This window comes from Calidris pugnax, unplaced genomic scaffold, assembly GCF_001431845.1.
Source record: "Calidris pugnax isolate Ruff unplaced genomic scaffold, ASM143184v1 scaffold96, whole genome shotgun sequence".
NCBI classification, from domain to species: Eukaryota; Metazoa; Chordata; class Aves; order Charadriiformes; family Scolopacidae; genus Calidris; species Calidris pugnax.
In genome coordinates this window covers 537,823-550,784 of record NW_015090866.1, presented here as the reverse complement: position 1 = coordinate 550,784, position 12,962 = coordinate 537,823, and the positions used below count along the sequence as shown (strand labels likewise).

General features: G+C 44.6%; 1 protein-coding gene across 1 annotated transcript in view; it reads left to right on the top strand.

Moving 5' to 3' along the window:
* The window catches only part of LOC106889910 (striatin-interacting protein 2-like), a 48,581-nt gene extending 40,264 nt beyond the window's left edge, over positions 1-8,317 (top strand). Inside the window, exons 19-21 of the mRNA XM_014945422.1 lie at positions 3,026-3,130; positions 4,572-4,776; positions 6,897-8,317. Coding sequence (XP_014800908.1) covers positions 3,026-3,130; positions 4,572-4,776; positions 6,897-7,147 — 561 coding nt within the window. The 3' untranslated portion in view covers positions 7,148-8,317. The remainder of the gene's footprint in view (positions 1-3,025; positions 3,131-4,571; positions 4,777-6,896) is intronic.
* Positions 8,318-12,962: the final 4,645 nt, after the last annotated feature.

Genomic DNA, 12,962 nt, shown 5'->3' with positions numbered 1-12,962 from the left:
GGGTTGATGTAGTGCTGGGAGGTATGGTTTAGTGATGGTGATGCTTCTTGTTTGTTGTGTGGGTGTCTATTTTTGTCAGTTAGGTTGACGGTTGGACAAGATGATCTTTAAGGTCCCTTCCAACCTAGAAGATTCTGTGATTCTGTGAAATGGGTATTTGCTTACTCTGCTGGGATCTTTTGGGAAAAACTTCTTGGTGCAGAGAGAGCAGATTAGGACTTAGCACCGATATGAAACTTGGCACCGTCCTGTGTGGGTACCCCCAGAGCTGCACACAGCATCCACGGGCACCTTGGTGACATCGGGGTGACATCGGGGTGACATTCCACCTCTGTGCTCTGCTGTGTGCACAGGAACCTCCAGCACGGGTGTAGCCTCTGCTGGCAGAAAAGTGCATTTGCTCAGAGTGGCTTTTACCAAATCCCAGAATTCACTAAATCAGAAGCACTTTCTTGTTGGTCTCTAAAAATTCTAAGTACGACAGCATTTCACCAGCTTACTGAAATAATAGGTTTGGTGCTTGCTTTTAAGAAGAAAGGCATTATGCTGGCTGGATTTTCTTGGGTAAATCTAGTTTCATAGAATCATAGAATCATTGAGGTTGGAAGAGACCCTTGGGATCATCGAGTCCAACCATCTACCCTACTCTACAAAGTCCTCCCCTACACCATATCCCTCAGTACCCCATCTAAACGGCCCTTAAACACATCCAGGGATGGTGACTCCACCCCCTCCCTGGGCAGCCTGTTCCAATGCCCGACCACTCTTTCTGTGAAAAATTCCTTCCTAATGTTCAATCTAAACCTACCCTGTTGGAGCTTGAAGCCATTCCCTCTCGTTCTATTGTTAATTACCTGTGAGAAGAGACCAGCCCCAACCTCTCTACAGTGTCCTTTAGATGCTGACAGAAGAGGCTCCCTGGGGTCATCCCCCAACTCTCCTCCTGAGGCTGCCCAGAACCAGGATCGTGCAAAATACTGCTTTTTCCACCTCTGTGCTCTGCTGTGTGCACAGGAACCTCCAGCACGGATGTAGCCTCTGCTGGCAGAAAAGTGCATTTGCTCAGAGTGAAAAACTTCTTGGTGCAGAGAGAGCATATTAGGACTTGGCACTGATATGAAACTTGGCACCGTCCTGTGTGGGTACCCCCAGAGCTGCACACAGCATCCATGGGCACCTTGGTGACATCGAGGTGACATCAGGGTGACATCCCACCTCTGTGCTCTGCTGTGTGCACAGGAACCTCCAGCACGGATGTAGCCTCTGCTGGCAGAAAAGTGCATTTGCCCAGGGATGGTGACTCCACCCCCTCCCTGGGCAGCCTGTTCCAATGCCCGACCACTCTTTCTGTGAAAAATTCCTTCCTAATGTTCAATCTAAACCTACCCTGTTGGAGCTTGAAGCCATTCCCTCTCGTTCTATTGTTAATTACCTGTGAGAAGAGACCAGCCCCAACCTCTCTACAGTGTCCTTTAGATGCTGACAGAAGAGGCTCCCTGGGGTCATCCCCCAACTCTCCTCCTGAGGCTGCCCAGAACCAGGATCGTGCAAAATACTGCTTTTTTTTCCATTTTGTTAAGGCTGTAAGTGGTTTATCAATTAAAACAGTGCTTGTTTCCACTCTCATCCCCAAATAGGTTATTTGTGGGACGCTTCTGCTGTGCTCGGTGCTGTTCGTGGCTTTTACCAAATCCCAGAATTCACTAAATCAGAAGCACTTTCTTGTTGGTCTCTAAAAATTCTAAGTACGACAGCATTTCACCAGCTTACTGAAATAATAGGTTTGGTGCTTGCTTTTAAGAAGAAAGGCATTATGCTGGCTGGATTTTCTTGGGTAAATCTAGTTTCGAAGCTGGATTAGATGCTGACAGAAGAAGCTCCCTGGGGTCATCCTCCAACTCTCCTCCTGAGGCTGCCCAGAACCAGGATCGTGCAAAATACTGCTTTTTTTTCCATTTTGTTAAGGCTGTAAGTGGTTTATCAATTAAGCAGCGCTTATTTCCACTCTCATCCCCAAATAGGTTATTTGTGGGACGCTTCTGCTGTGCTCAGTGCTGTTTAAACATAAAGCAGGTTACTGTAGTGCTGGAGTCACTGCCCAAATGTGACAGCAATATTTACACAAGCAGGAGCTGGGGGTGCTCACATTTAGCTAATATTTAAAACAATAAATCAGCTGCACTTAAGCCGGGGGGGGATCTTTGGTACAGAAAAGTCTTGTCCTCCTGATACAAACGCTGCTGTTTCTCATCCTGCGTTATGTGGTTTCCTTTTTATTTGTCTGTAATACGTCCTCTAAGCACGTGGCGATTTATGAATTAATTTATATAATTAACAAAATCTGTTTTCTAAGCAGCGGTGATCACTAGGCTGTAATTTGCTTTCCAACTAAACAACAAATATGAATCTACCATGATATATATTTCCTGTGACGGAATGATGTGATTTGTTGTAGCTCTTACTCTAAACCAAAATGCAAATTAAAACGCTGATTATATCTGAGTCTTTTGGAACAGCTTTGGTACAGAAAAGTCTTGTCCTCCTGATACAAACGCTGCTGTTTCTCATCCTGCGTTATGTGGTTTCCTTTTTATTTGTCTGTAATACGTCCTCTAAGCACGTGGCGATTTATGAATTAATTTATATAATTAACAAAATCTGTTTTCTAAGCGGCGGTGATTACTAGGCTGTAATTTGCTCTCCGACTGTAAATAACAAATACAAATCTACCACAATATATATTTCCTGTGACGGAACGATGTGATTTGTCGTAGCTCTTACTCTAAACTGAAATGCAAATTAAAACACTGATTATATCTGAGTCTTTTGGAACCATTTCCCCCAGATCCTGTTGGCTTCTCAGCAGCACAATGACAGCCCAGGCAAGGAGGTAGCTCTGCTGCTCACTCTCCATCAGAAATAAGACTTGTGCAGACAGTAAAAATACAGACTTTTTGCCCAAAGATGTCTCAGTGTTGTCGAATTCTGCTGGTGGGGGTTACGCTTTTCCTTCTCTGCTTTGCAGGAAGCCGGAGACAACAACCAGTTCTGCTGGAGAAATTTATTCTCCTGCATTAACTTGCTGAGGATCCTCAACAAGCTGACCAAGTGGAAGCACTCCAGGACAATGGTAAGGTGATGTCCCATCTCTCCAAGACCTGCCGGGGGTTGTCAGTGTGTCACCTCGAGCATGTCCCCGGCTTTAGCCCAGCCTTCCTCCTCAGAGTTTCTCCTGGCAGACTTGTGCAGACAGTAAAAATACAGACTTTTTGCCCAAAGATGTCTCAGTGTTGTCGAATTCTGCTGGTGGGGGTTACGCTTTTCCTTCTCTGCTTTGCAGGAAGCCGGAGACAACAACCAGTTCTGCTGGAGAAATTTATTCTCCTGCATTAACTTGCTGAGGATCCTCAACAAGCTGACCAAGTGGAAGCACTCCAGGACAATGGTAAGGTGATGTCCCATCTCTCCAAGACCTGCCGGGGGTTGTCAGTGTGTCACCTCGAGCATGTCCCCGGCTTTAGCCCAGCCTTCCTCCTCAGAGTTTCTCCTGGCAGCGCTGGGGCTTCTGCTCCATTTTTTTTTGCAAATTGAGCCTTAAATGCAGAAATACTTTTACTTGTGCAAATAATAGTTATTTCTATGGGCTTCAAGCCCCCTGCAGCAAGTCTTGGTTATATTGAAGGCTCCTATTGGATCTGCTTGGGGTTTGTACTGTATATGGCCCAGGTTTTAGGGGACTTGGGTCTTTTTAGGCTGGAGAAGAGAAGACTGAAGGGGGACCTCACCAATGCCTATAAACTCTTAAAGGGTGGGTGTCAGGAGGTGGGGCCAGGCTTTTTTCAGTGGTGCCCAGGGACAGGACAAGAGGAAATGGGCATAAACTGGAACATAAGAAGTTCCACCTCAACATGAGGAGGAACTTGTTTGGTGTGAGGGTGGCAGAGCCCTGGAAGAGGCTGCCCAGGGAGGTGGTGGAGTCTCCTTCTCTGGAGACATTCCAAACCCACCTGGACACATTCCTGGGGGACCTGGTCTGGGTGACCCTGCTCTGGCAGGGGGTTGGACTGGATGGTCTCCAGAGGTCCCTTCCAACCCCTGTCTGTGATTCTGTGATTCCATTTATGCCCGAAGTTGCACAGACAGTACTCGTGTGTGACAGTACTCTCTACAACTCCCTGAAAGGAGGGTGTAGAGAGGTGGGGGTCGGTCTCTTTTCTCAAGTCACAGGCGACAGGACGAGAGGAAACGGCCTCAAGTTGCGCCAGGGGAGGTTCAGGCTGGATATTAGGAAAAATGTTTTCACTGAAAGGGTTCTCAGCCATTGGAATGGGCTGCCCAGGGAGGTGGTTGAGGCCCCATCCCTGGAGGTGTTCAAAAGACGGGTTGATGTAGGGCTGGGAGGTCTGGTTTAGTGATGATGCTCCTTGTTTGTTGTGTGGGTGTCTATTTTTGTCAGTCAGGTTGACGGTTGGACAAGATGATCTTTAAGGTCCCTTCCAACGTAGAAGATTCTGTGATTCTGTGTGGCTTTCTTGAACACATTGCGTGGATTTGTGTCGTTTCCTTGACAGATGCTGGTGGTCTTTAAGTCGGCCCCGATACTGAAACGAGCTCTGAAGGTGAAGCAGGCCATGATGCAGCTGTACGTCCTCAAACTGCTGAAAATCCAGACCAAATACCTGGGGCGCCAGTGGAGAAAGAGCAACATGAAGACCATGTCTGCCATTTACCAGAAGGTGCGGCACCGCATGAACGATGACTGGGCTTACGGCAACGGTGAGTGGGGCCAGGGAAGCATCTTCTCTGCGTGTGGAGCTGAAACTGGCACAAGTGGGGTATGACGTGGTTTGCCCTGTGACCTGTTAGCATCCCATAAACTTGTTTGAGTCAGGATCAGGGATTTTTTTTTTTCCAGAAGCCTTAAGGCTCCATCCAGCACCATCAGGAAGGAATCATTATAGAATCATTTAGGTTGGAAAAGACCTTTAAGATCAAGTCCAAATGTTAACCTGCCAAATCCACCACCAAACCACCTCCCTCAGCACCACGTCTACATGTCTTTTGGGGATTGGTCTCTTCTCCCAAATAACAGGGGATAGGACAAGAGGAAACGGCCTCAAGTTGCACCAGGGGAGGTTTAGGATGAATATTAGGGAAAATTTCTTCACTGAAAGGGTTGTCAAACATTGGAACAGGGAAATGATGGAGTTACCATCTCTGGAGGGGTTCAAGGCCAGGCTGGACAGGGCTTTGAGCAACCTCATCTGGTGGGAGGCGTCCACCCACCAGAGGTGGGATGTGGATGATCTTTAAGGTCCATTCCAACCCAAACCATCCTGTGATTCTATGAAATTCTCTCTAGGGCTGGTGGAACTCCCCAAATGATCCAAGGGCAGGAAGGCTGGGGACTTCCTTTCTTTTAGGGACTTTTCTGTCCTGTTGCTGTCTTTCTCAGCACCCTGACTGTTCCCTGGGGGGATTGAATACAGCAGCAGGAATTCTTTATGCCACCAATGGGATACAGCTTTGGGATACTGCCTGCCTTGGGTGACTTAAACAGCTCGAGCACTGCATGCTCCAAAAGAGCAGGCAAAGATTGTCACCTGTCCTGGAGCAAGGGTTTGAGTAATAACTGAATTTACATGGCACTATTGAGAATAATGCAATTTTAAGACAAATGCAAGGGATAAATTGCTCTGTGTGTCCCACTTCCCCCGAAAGAGTTAATGAGCAACATAATTAGCAACATAATGCAACACTGGATTGCACAATTGGCTGCTTAGCAGAGACTGCATCTCCACCTGGACCTTTTGCCAGGGAAGCACTCTGCTTTCAGAGGCACAATCTGGAAGGGTTTTTCCTGGAGCATTTATTTTTATCTTGTATAAAAATAGATATTGATACCCAGCCTTGGACTTTTCCCTCCCTCCCTGCTGAGCTTTGCCAATGAATTTACTGAACTTTTATGGAGAGAGTGACTATTTCACTCATGAAATTTAGATTTAGAGTTCATAAAGACTAACTTTCCAAATACAATATTTTTTAACATGTTCTATGTTTACATATTATGTAATATCAATATATTAAAATATCACGGTTATTACAGCCAGTTATTAGCTTTTCGGCATCATTTGTAGTTAAATTTGTCCCAATTTTAGAAAAGTTTGTTTTCAGTAGCTCGTAAGAAGCTTGCCAGGTTTTAGCTCTATACATTTAATCTCAATCTCTGCTTCAGACATCTGCAGAGATTTTTAGTAAAAGTGGTGAGGCCTTTCTGAAACAGGCAAGAGCTTGGTAACTAGAGAGAGTCCTCAAAGCACACCATAGAGCAGAAAGAATTGCATTTCTTTAGGGAGCTTCCTGATGCTGCTTAAGTTACACGTGATTTTAATGTATTTAATTTAAATACCTGAAATTAAAATGCACACATAATGGGAATTGATTAGGAATAATAATTAGGACTGGCTGATACACTGGTCAATTCAGGCATGTGGTTGCTGTAAAATCTTCGTTCTTATCAGTATCTCAAGGGTGGGCTGAAGGAGGAGGGGACCAGACTCAACCAGTAGTTGCCAGTGAGAGGACAAGGGGCAATGGGCACAAGTTGGAACATCAAGGGTTCCACTTGAATATGAGGAAGAACTTTTTCACGGTGAGGGTGACGGAGCCCTGGAACAGGCTGCCCAGGGAGGGTGTGGAGTCCCCTTCTTTGGAGATTTTCAAGACCCGCCTGGATGCAATCCTGAGTGGCGTGATCTGACAAGCTCTGGGTGGTCCTGCTTTGGCAGGGGAGTTGGACTAGATGATCTCTGTGGTCCCTTCCAACTCTAAAAATTCAGTGAAATTCAGTGAAATTTATTCCACCATGCTTTGGCCTCATTTCTTCTTCAACGTAGATATCGATGCCAGACCATGGGATTTCCAGGCTGAGGAATGCACCCTGAGAGCCAACATCGAAGCCTTCAACAGCCGGAGATACGACAAACCTCAAGACTCGGAGTTTGCGCCGGTGGACAACTGCCTGCAGAGCGTGTTGGGCCAGAGGCTGGAGCTCCCCGAGGACTTCCACTACTCCTACGAACTCTGGCTGGAGAGGGAGGTGTTTTCCCAGCCCATTCGCTGGGAGGAGCTGCTGCACTACCAGTGAGAGAGACACCTTCACCTGCCCCCACGGTCCCACCTCAAGAAGGACTCCAGGTGCTACAAGCTGAGGAAAGGAAGATTACTTTGGCCCTGGGTGCTCTTAAGCACAGCTGGGAAAAAATTAAGAGTCTTTCCAAAGAGACCAAGCCTCTTTGTGTCTACTCAGACACCCCTGAGTACGCCATTGCCATCTTTTGGGAGGTCAGCCCTTTCCTGTGACTTCTTGGAGACCATAGAGGGTCAACGGACCTGCACAGAGGCCATGGGCCGGGTTCCAGTATCACGTTAGTGGCAGAGTCAAGGGTGAGGTTGTCTGGTCTTTCCTGCAGGCTGACACCAGGGAGTCCAAGTCTGTCTCTTAGATTGGTTTGTTGTAAGAGTATCTCAGCTGTGAAAGGTTTTCCTCTCTCCCAAATACCCCACCCTATGCCTAATTTGTTTTCATTTATTTAGTTGTGGCACTCTAATAATGTGTCAAACACCCTCAAACACGAACAAGCTTCCCTAACGAAGCTGAAAGTAAGAAATATGCAGCACTGTGCTGTGCCAGTCTCAAGCAGAGGTGACAGGTTGACTTGACCAAAGGAGAAGGCATCACCTCTTGTCCCCAGAGCTGGTGTTGCTGCTGCTGGGGTTGTACAACCCAAATTTACAGCCCTTCCACCACTGACAAGTTTTGAATCATTCACCAAGGATTATCACCCATCCCTTTTTCCACCACTTCCCCTTCACTTACCATTTGTATTGGAGTGAAAGGATGGGTAAGCTCTGCGGTGTTTAGGGCTGTAGAGGAGGTTGGTTGCCACATTTTTCTCCACCTGAGCATTTTTGAAGGATAATTACTGCAGGTAATCTGTCTTCAGCTCTTTTAAACCTGGAAGAGACAGTAAATGCCACATCAATGACCTAATTTTTGCATAGATTTTTGGTTATTTGGGGGGATGTTTGTGTGGGGGATTAAAGTGAGGGGAAAACTGCTTGGGTTAATGCTTCATTGCCATCATGTGAGGAAAAGAGCAGGCACCAAGGGCCATAACTTTCAGAACTAATAGCATATCAAGCTGTAAACTTTCTGTAAGTTTCATGCAAATGCTACTCTTGGGTAAATCTGTGTTGCATGAGGATGGCAGCTGGAAACCCCTGGAGCTGACCCACTGAATGAATTTCATCCCTTGGTCCCTTCTCCTCGGCCAGCAGAGGGTGGCACTGAAACAGGAGGCTGGGCTTCACAGTACTCTCTTAATTATTACAACAGAGTCTGCAATTTATAATATTTCTCTACAAAATTTTATCAGTCCAGCACAGGGAATCCTGGATCTAACCTCCTCCCCTCCCGGGCCATGAAACTCCCCCCAGGAGTTTGGCTTTTGTCAAAGCAGCATGTGTTAATATAGTGCAGGCAAGAATTTGGGCTGCACAGTTATTGATATACCAAGCACACAAGTGATAAAACCACAAGTATTTGTTATGACAGGATTTTGTGCTTATTTCTGTGGAATGAAACTGAGAATGTTTCCTTAATGTGGTTTGTGAAAGGCATTTTTCAAGGAAATAGCATTAGTAAACCCGCTCACCTTTTTAAATACAGCTTTTGTTCAAAATAAACCAGAGCAACTTTTAAAGCACACACATTTAATTAAGCTTTTTTTTTTTTCTTCCTGCGCCTTAATTTAAATGCTTCCTTTGCTGTTTTTGGGGGGTTGGTTTGTTTGTTTTTTACAGGAGAAAAACATTCCCCACAAACCAACCCATAAACTCAGCTCTCAGGTCTCTCTCTGCTGAGGAAAAGCCTCTGTCTGACGTACTTTGGATGTTCTGTTCTGATGCATTGACAGAACCCTGAAAAACAGAATTATGGGCTGTAGATGCACTTGTTAAAAAGTAAAAAGTTATTTAAAAATAAATAAAGCCTCCCCAAGCCTGAAAACCAAGACAAGTCGTTTCAGCAGCTGTAATTTAGCTCCCATTTCTAAAATATGGCACCAAGCGTTTCCCCGTGCTCCCTAGAGCCTACTGGTAGTGCATAAACTAAAGATTAAATAAAGACAAATAAATGAATAAACCCCAACTCGAGATGGCAGACATCTGAAGGGGCTGATAAATATTTAAGTAGTAGGAACACAGTGTAAATACTGCTCTTTTCAGGACGCACCAGGGTCCAGACCCCAGGACAAGTGGGAAAGTTCAGGATTTTCTCCGTGATATTTTGTCTCATATCTAATTCCCCGACAACCAAGTGTGAATCTAATCAATGTATCCAAATCTTTTTAGTCTTAATAGACTGAGGTCATGAAGGTAAGTGTTTCTTTAAGGGGACAACGGAACGAATGAATTATTAAGGAACCAGAAATTTAAAAAAGCTCTTGGTATTTGGCTCAAAACTTTTTTTTTTCCTTTTCTCCCAAGTGTCTCTTTCCCAGAATGTTTACATCAAACAGAATGACTGGTACCTACACAAGGTACATTTTCCTACTTTTTTCTATTTAAATTGTGTTTCATATAAGGTTTCCAAAGCTTTTCAGTGCCTCTTCTATTTTTACTGAGGTAGAGAATAGAAATACAAATTTTTACCTGAATGTCTGTGTGGTAGAGGATGGTATAGACCATTATCTTTGTATACTATTTATTTCCACCACCACCACGAGTTATGCTTCCTAGAAATATATAGAGAGATCACAGAATCAAAGAATGATACAGGGTTGGAAGGGACCTCTGGAGATCATCTAGTCCAACCCCCTGCCAGAGCAGGTCCATCCAGAGCAGGTCCCACAGGAACGTGTCCAGGTGAGTTTTGAATGTCTCCAGAGGAGACTCCACCACCTCCCTGGGCAGCCTCTTCCAGGGCTCTACCACCCTCACAGGAAAGAAGTTCCTCCTCATGTTTAGGTGGAACTTTTTATATTCAAGTTTGGGCCCATTTCTTCTTGTCCTATCCCTGGGCACCACTGAAAAAAGACCGGTCAGATATAAAACTTGGACCTCGATGTAAAAAAGTAACTAGGGAAAGGTACACCTTTTAACTGAAATATTTGTGTCTTATCACATATGCCACGTCTCGTGAGGGTTTCTTCTGGAAAACCTAAAAAGATGGGTTTGGTTTCAGGCTGATAAAAACTACTGGTCTCGCTACGGGCTGCACAGCAGCTGTGGGGCTGAAACACCAGTGTAGCAGGAATTGAGGGAACCTCGATTTTAATAAGTTTATTCCACTTACAAACAGATGGGGGTAACTCAAACAAAGTAATACTTTAAAGGCCTTTCCCTCGAGGTGTTTGAGCAGCGTTTTAACTGAGGCCCCTCTAGAAAACTCCCCTACCTGTACGTCAGTCCCAGATGCTGCTTCTCTGGCGGTACTGGAAAAGACTCCATCCTCCTATTGCACTTCTCAAACCACAAACAGGGCTTTTAGAACTTAACTTTGCTTCACAGTGAGGATTTTCTTCTCCTTAAAAAAAAATAATAAAAAAAAAAATTTAAATCTTTTTGCTTCAGAGTGAGGATTTTCTTCTCCTTAAAAAAAAAAAAAAAATATTAAATCTCAAAAGGGCCAGGAAGCAGCAATTACAGAATAACAATTTTGATGTCTAGTAAGAAAGCTTCAGAATGAAGTTTCGGATGGTTTCTGTACAGCTGGAGGAACATCTGTTATCTCAGCCCAAACACAACTGTTGATTCCAAGAATGTTTCTTGGTTTCTGTTGTACTTCGTACATGTAGAGGTTTGGTTGTTTTTTGGTGTTTTTTTTTTTTCAGCTTACAGCTGGTTGCTGAAAGTTTTGCTGTGGGTAAGTCATTTTCTTCAGTACCTCAGTACAGATTCTTTTATTTTAAGCCTTGTTTCCTAGGGATATAAAGCACGTGCAATTACGTTATTAGTTTCTCAGTCCTCTATAAGCAACTTTCGAACCGGTTAGCTAATTTCATGCAAATTTGAGTGAAGGATAAAAGGCCTCAAAGATACCAAGTTCCTTTCAGAGCTGTGAAAGTTGGCAGCTGGGTACAGAATGATCCTATTACTGAAGTAAGGAATATAAAACATTATGTTTTTCCCCCAACACACACTTCTCAGTCGTCATTCATTTTCTTCTCTCTCTGTGAAAAGGACCATAAGGTAATATCCCTCCATTTTTTTATATGTGAATATTTCAGTAAAAAAATAATGACACTGAGGTATCCTGGCCTGACAGCTGCCAGAGTTGGAGCACTCTTTATTTATCCAGTTGTAACTACAGCGCTGACTTTATGAGGCCAGGTTTATTATGCTCTCAGTTTGCAGAAACTTCCTTTAATTATTTATCAAAAGCCTTGCGTGTGTAAACAGCAGCTTGTTTTGTCCAAGCAGCTTCACAAAACACAACAGTTGACTGCACAGGGTAATTTTTGTCTCCTCAATCTAGTATTTCAGGCGCGCTTGTCACTACTGTTACTTCTTTTTAGCCTCAATAGTTATTAAAACGTGGTCTCTTGCCAGTTGTTTTTGCTAAAAGGAGATAATGAGTATAATTATGATCACTTCTTTTATGCTGTGTGGTTTGTTAATAATAATTACGCAGAATTATTTTTCCGTCAACACAGTAAAAATCAGATTATTTTTTTTCATTCTTTCTTTCATTATCCATCCCAAGACTCATTCAAAAGAGAAAAAATCTGCAGACCTTCTTTCTGAGCTCTGCAACCGAGACTTTCCCTCTCCTCTCTGGTTCTTTTCCTTCTTCTGCCGTCTTTTTTGGCTGCTTGTGACCAGGATTCCTCTGAGATTTTCCTTAGCAGTGAAAGTTCTCCTTGGCAGGGCTATTTTAATCTCAAATAACTAACTGATTCAGTTACCCATGTCCTCTTAAGAGAGAGAAAAGGAAGAATAGGAGCTGCTTTAGTAAATTTAGCCATTGAAAACACGACTCAAACCACAGACGTGCCTAGAACAGCCAGAGACCAAGGCCCTGCACCTTTTCAAATGGCAAGGAACCCTCTTTACTCTGTAATTCACCCTCCTCGTCACCCTGAGGATGGCCAGAGAAAAGGAAGAATAGGAGCTGCTTTAGTAAATTTAGCCATTGAAAACACGACTCAAACCACAGACGTGCCTAGAACAGCCAGAGACCAAGGCCCTGCACCTTTTCAAATGGCAAGGAACCCTCTTTACTCTGTAATTCACCCTCCTCGTCACCCTGACGATGGCCTGTGAGACAGGGTAACAGTATCCCTCCTTTTCCTTCACTGCTGAACACAAGGAAGCTGAGCTGCATTTAGTCTGAGCAGAAGAGCAATACCAGGTTCATTAGCCTCAGTGAAGCTTGATACTCCCCACTCAGCAGAAAGCAATTCCCTCTGAAGAGCATGTTCTCCTGGATCCTACTCGTGGCAACGGGAGGAGAGCAAAAAGGCTGGTATTTTCTAGAGAAAACAAAATATCCGTGATAAGTAAGAAAATTGGAGAAGTGTGTTTTCTACGCTGAATGTCTGATCACTTGTTCTTGAAAACATGTAACTTGTAAGATTACACTAGAGAAGTTTTGCATCGTATTCATGGAGAAGGTCAGCATCGTATTCTGGTGAGGCCACAACTGGAATCCTGCATCCAGTTCTGGGCTCCCCAGTTCAAGAGAGACAGGGAACTGGTGGAGAGAGTCCAGCGTGGGGCAACAAAGGTGATGGAGGGATTGGAACATCTCCCTGATGAGGAAAGGCTGAGAGAGCTGGGGCTCTTTAGCCTGGAGAAGAGAAGGCTGAGGGGAGACCTTATTAATGCTGACAGGTATGTAAAGGGAGGGTTGAAGGAGGATGGAGCCGGACTCTTTTCAGTGGTTCCCAGTGACAGGA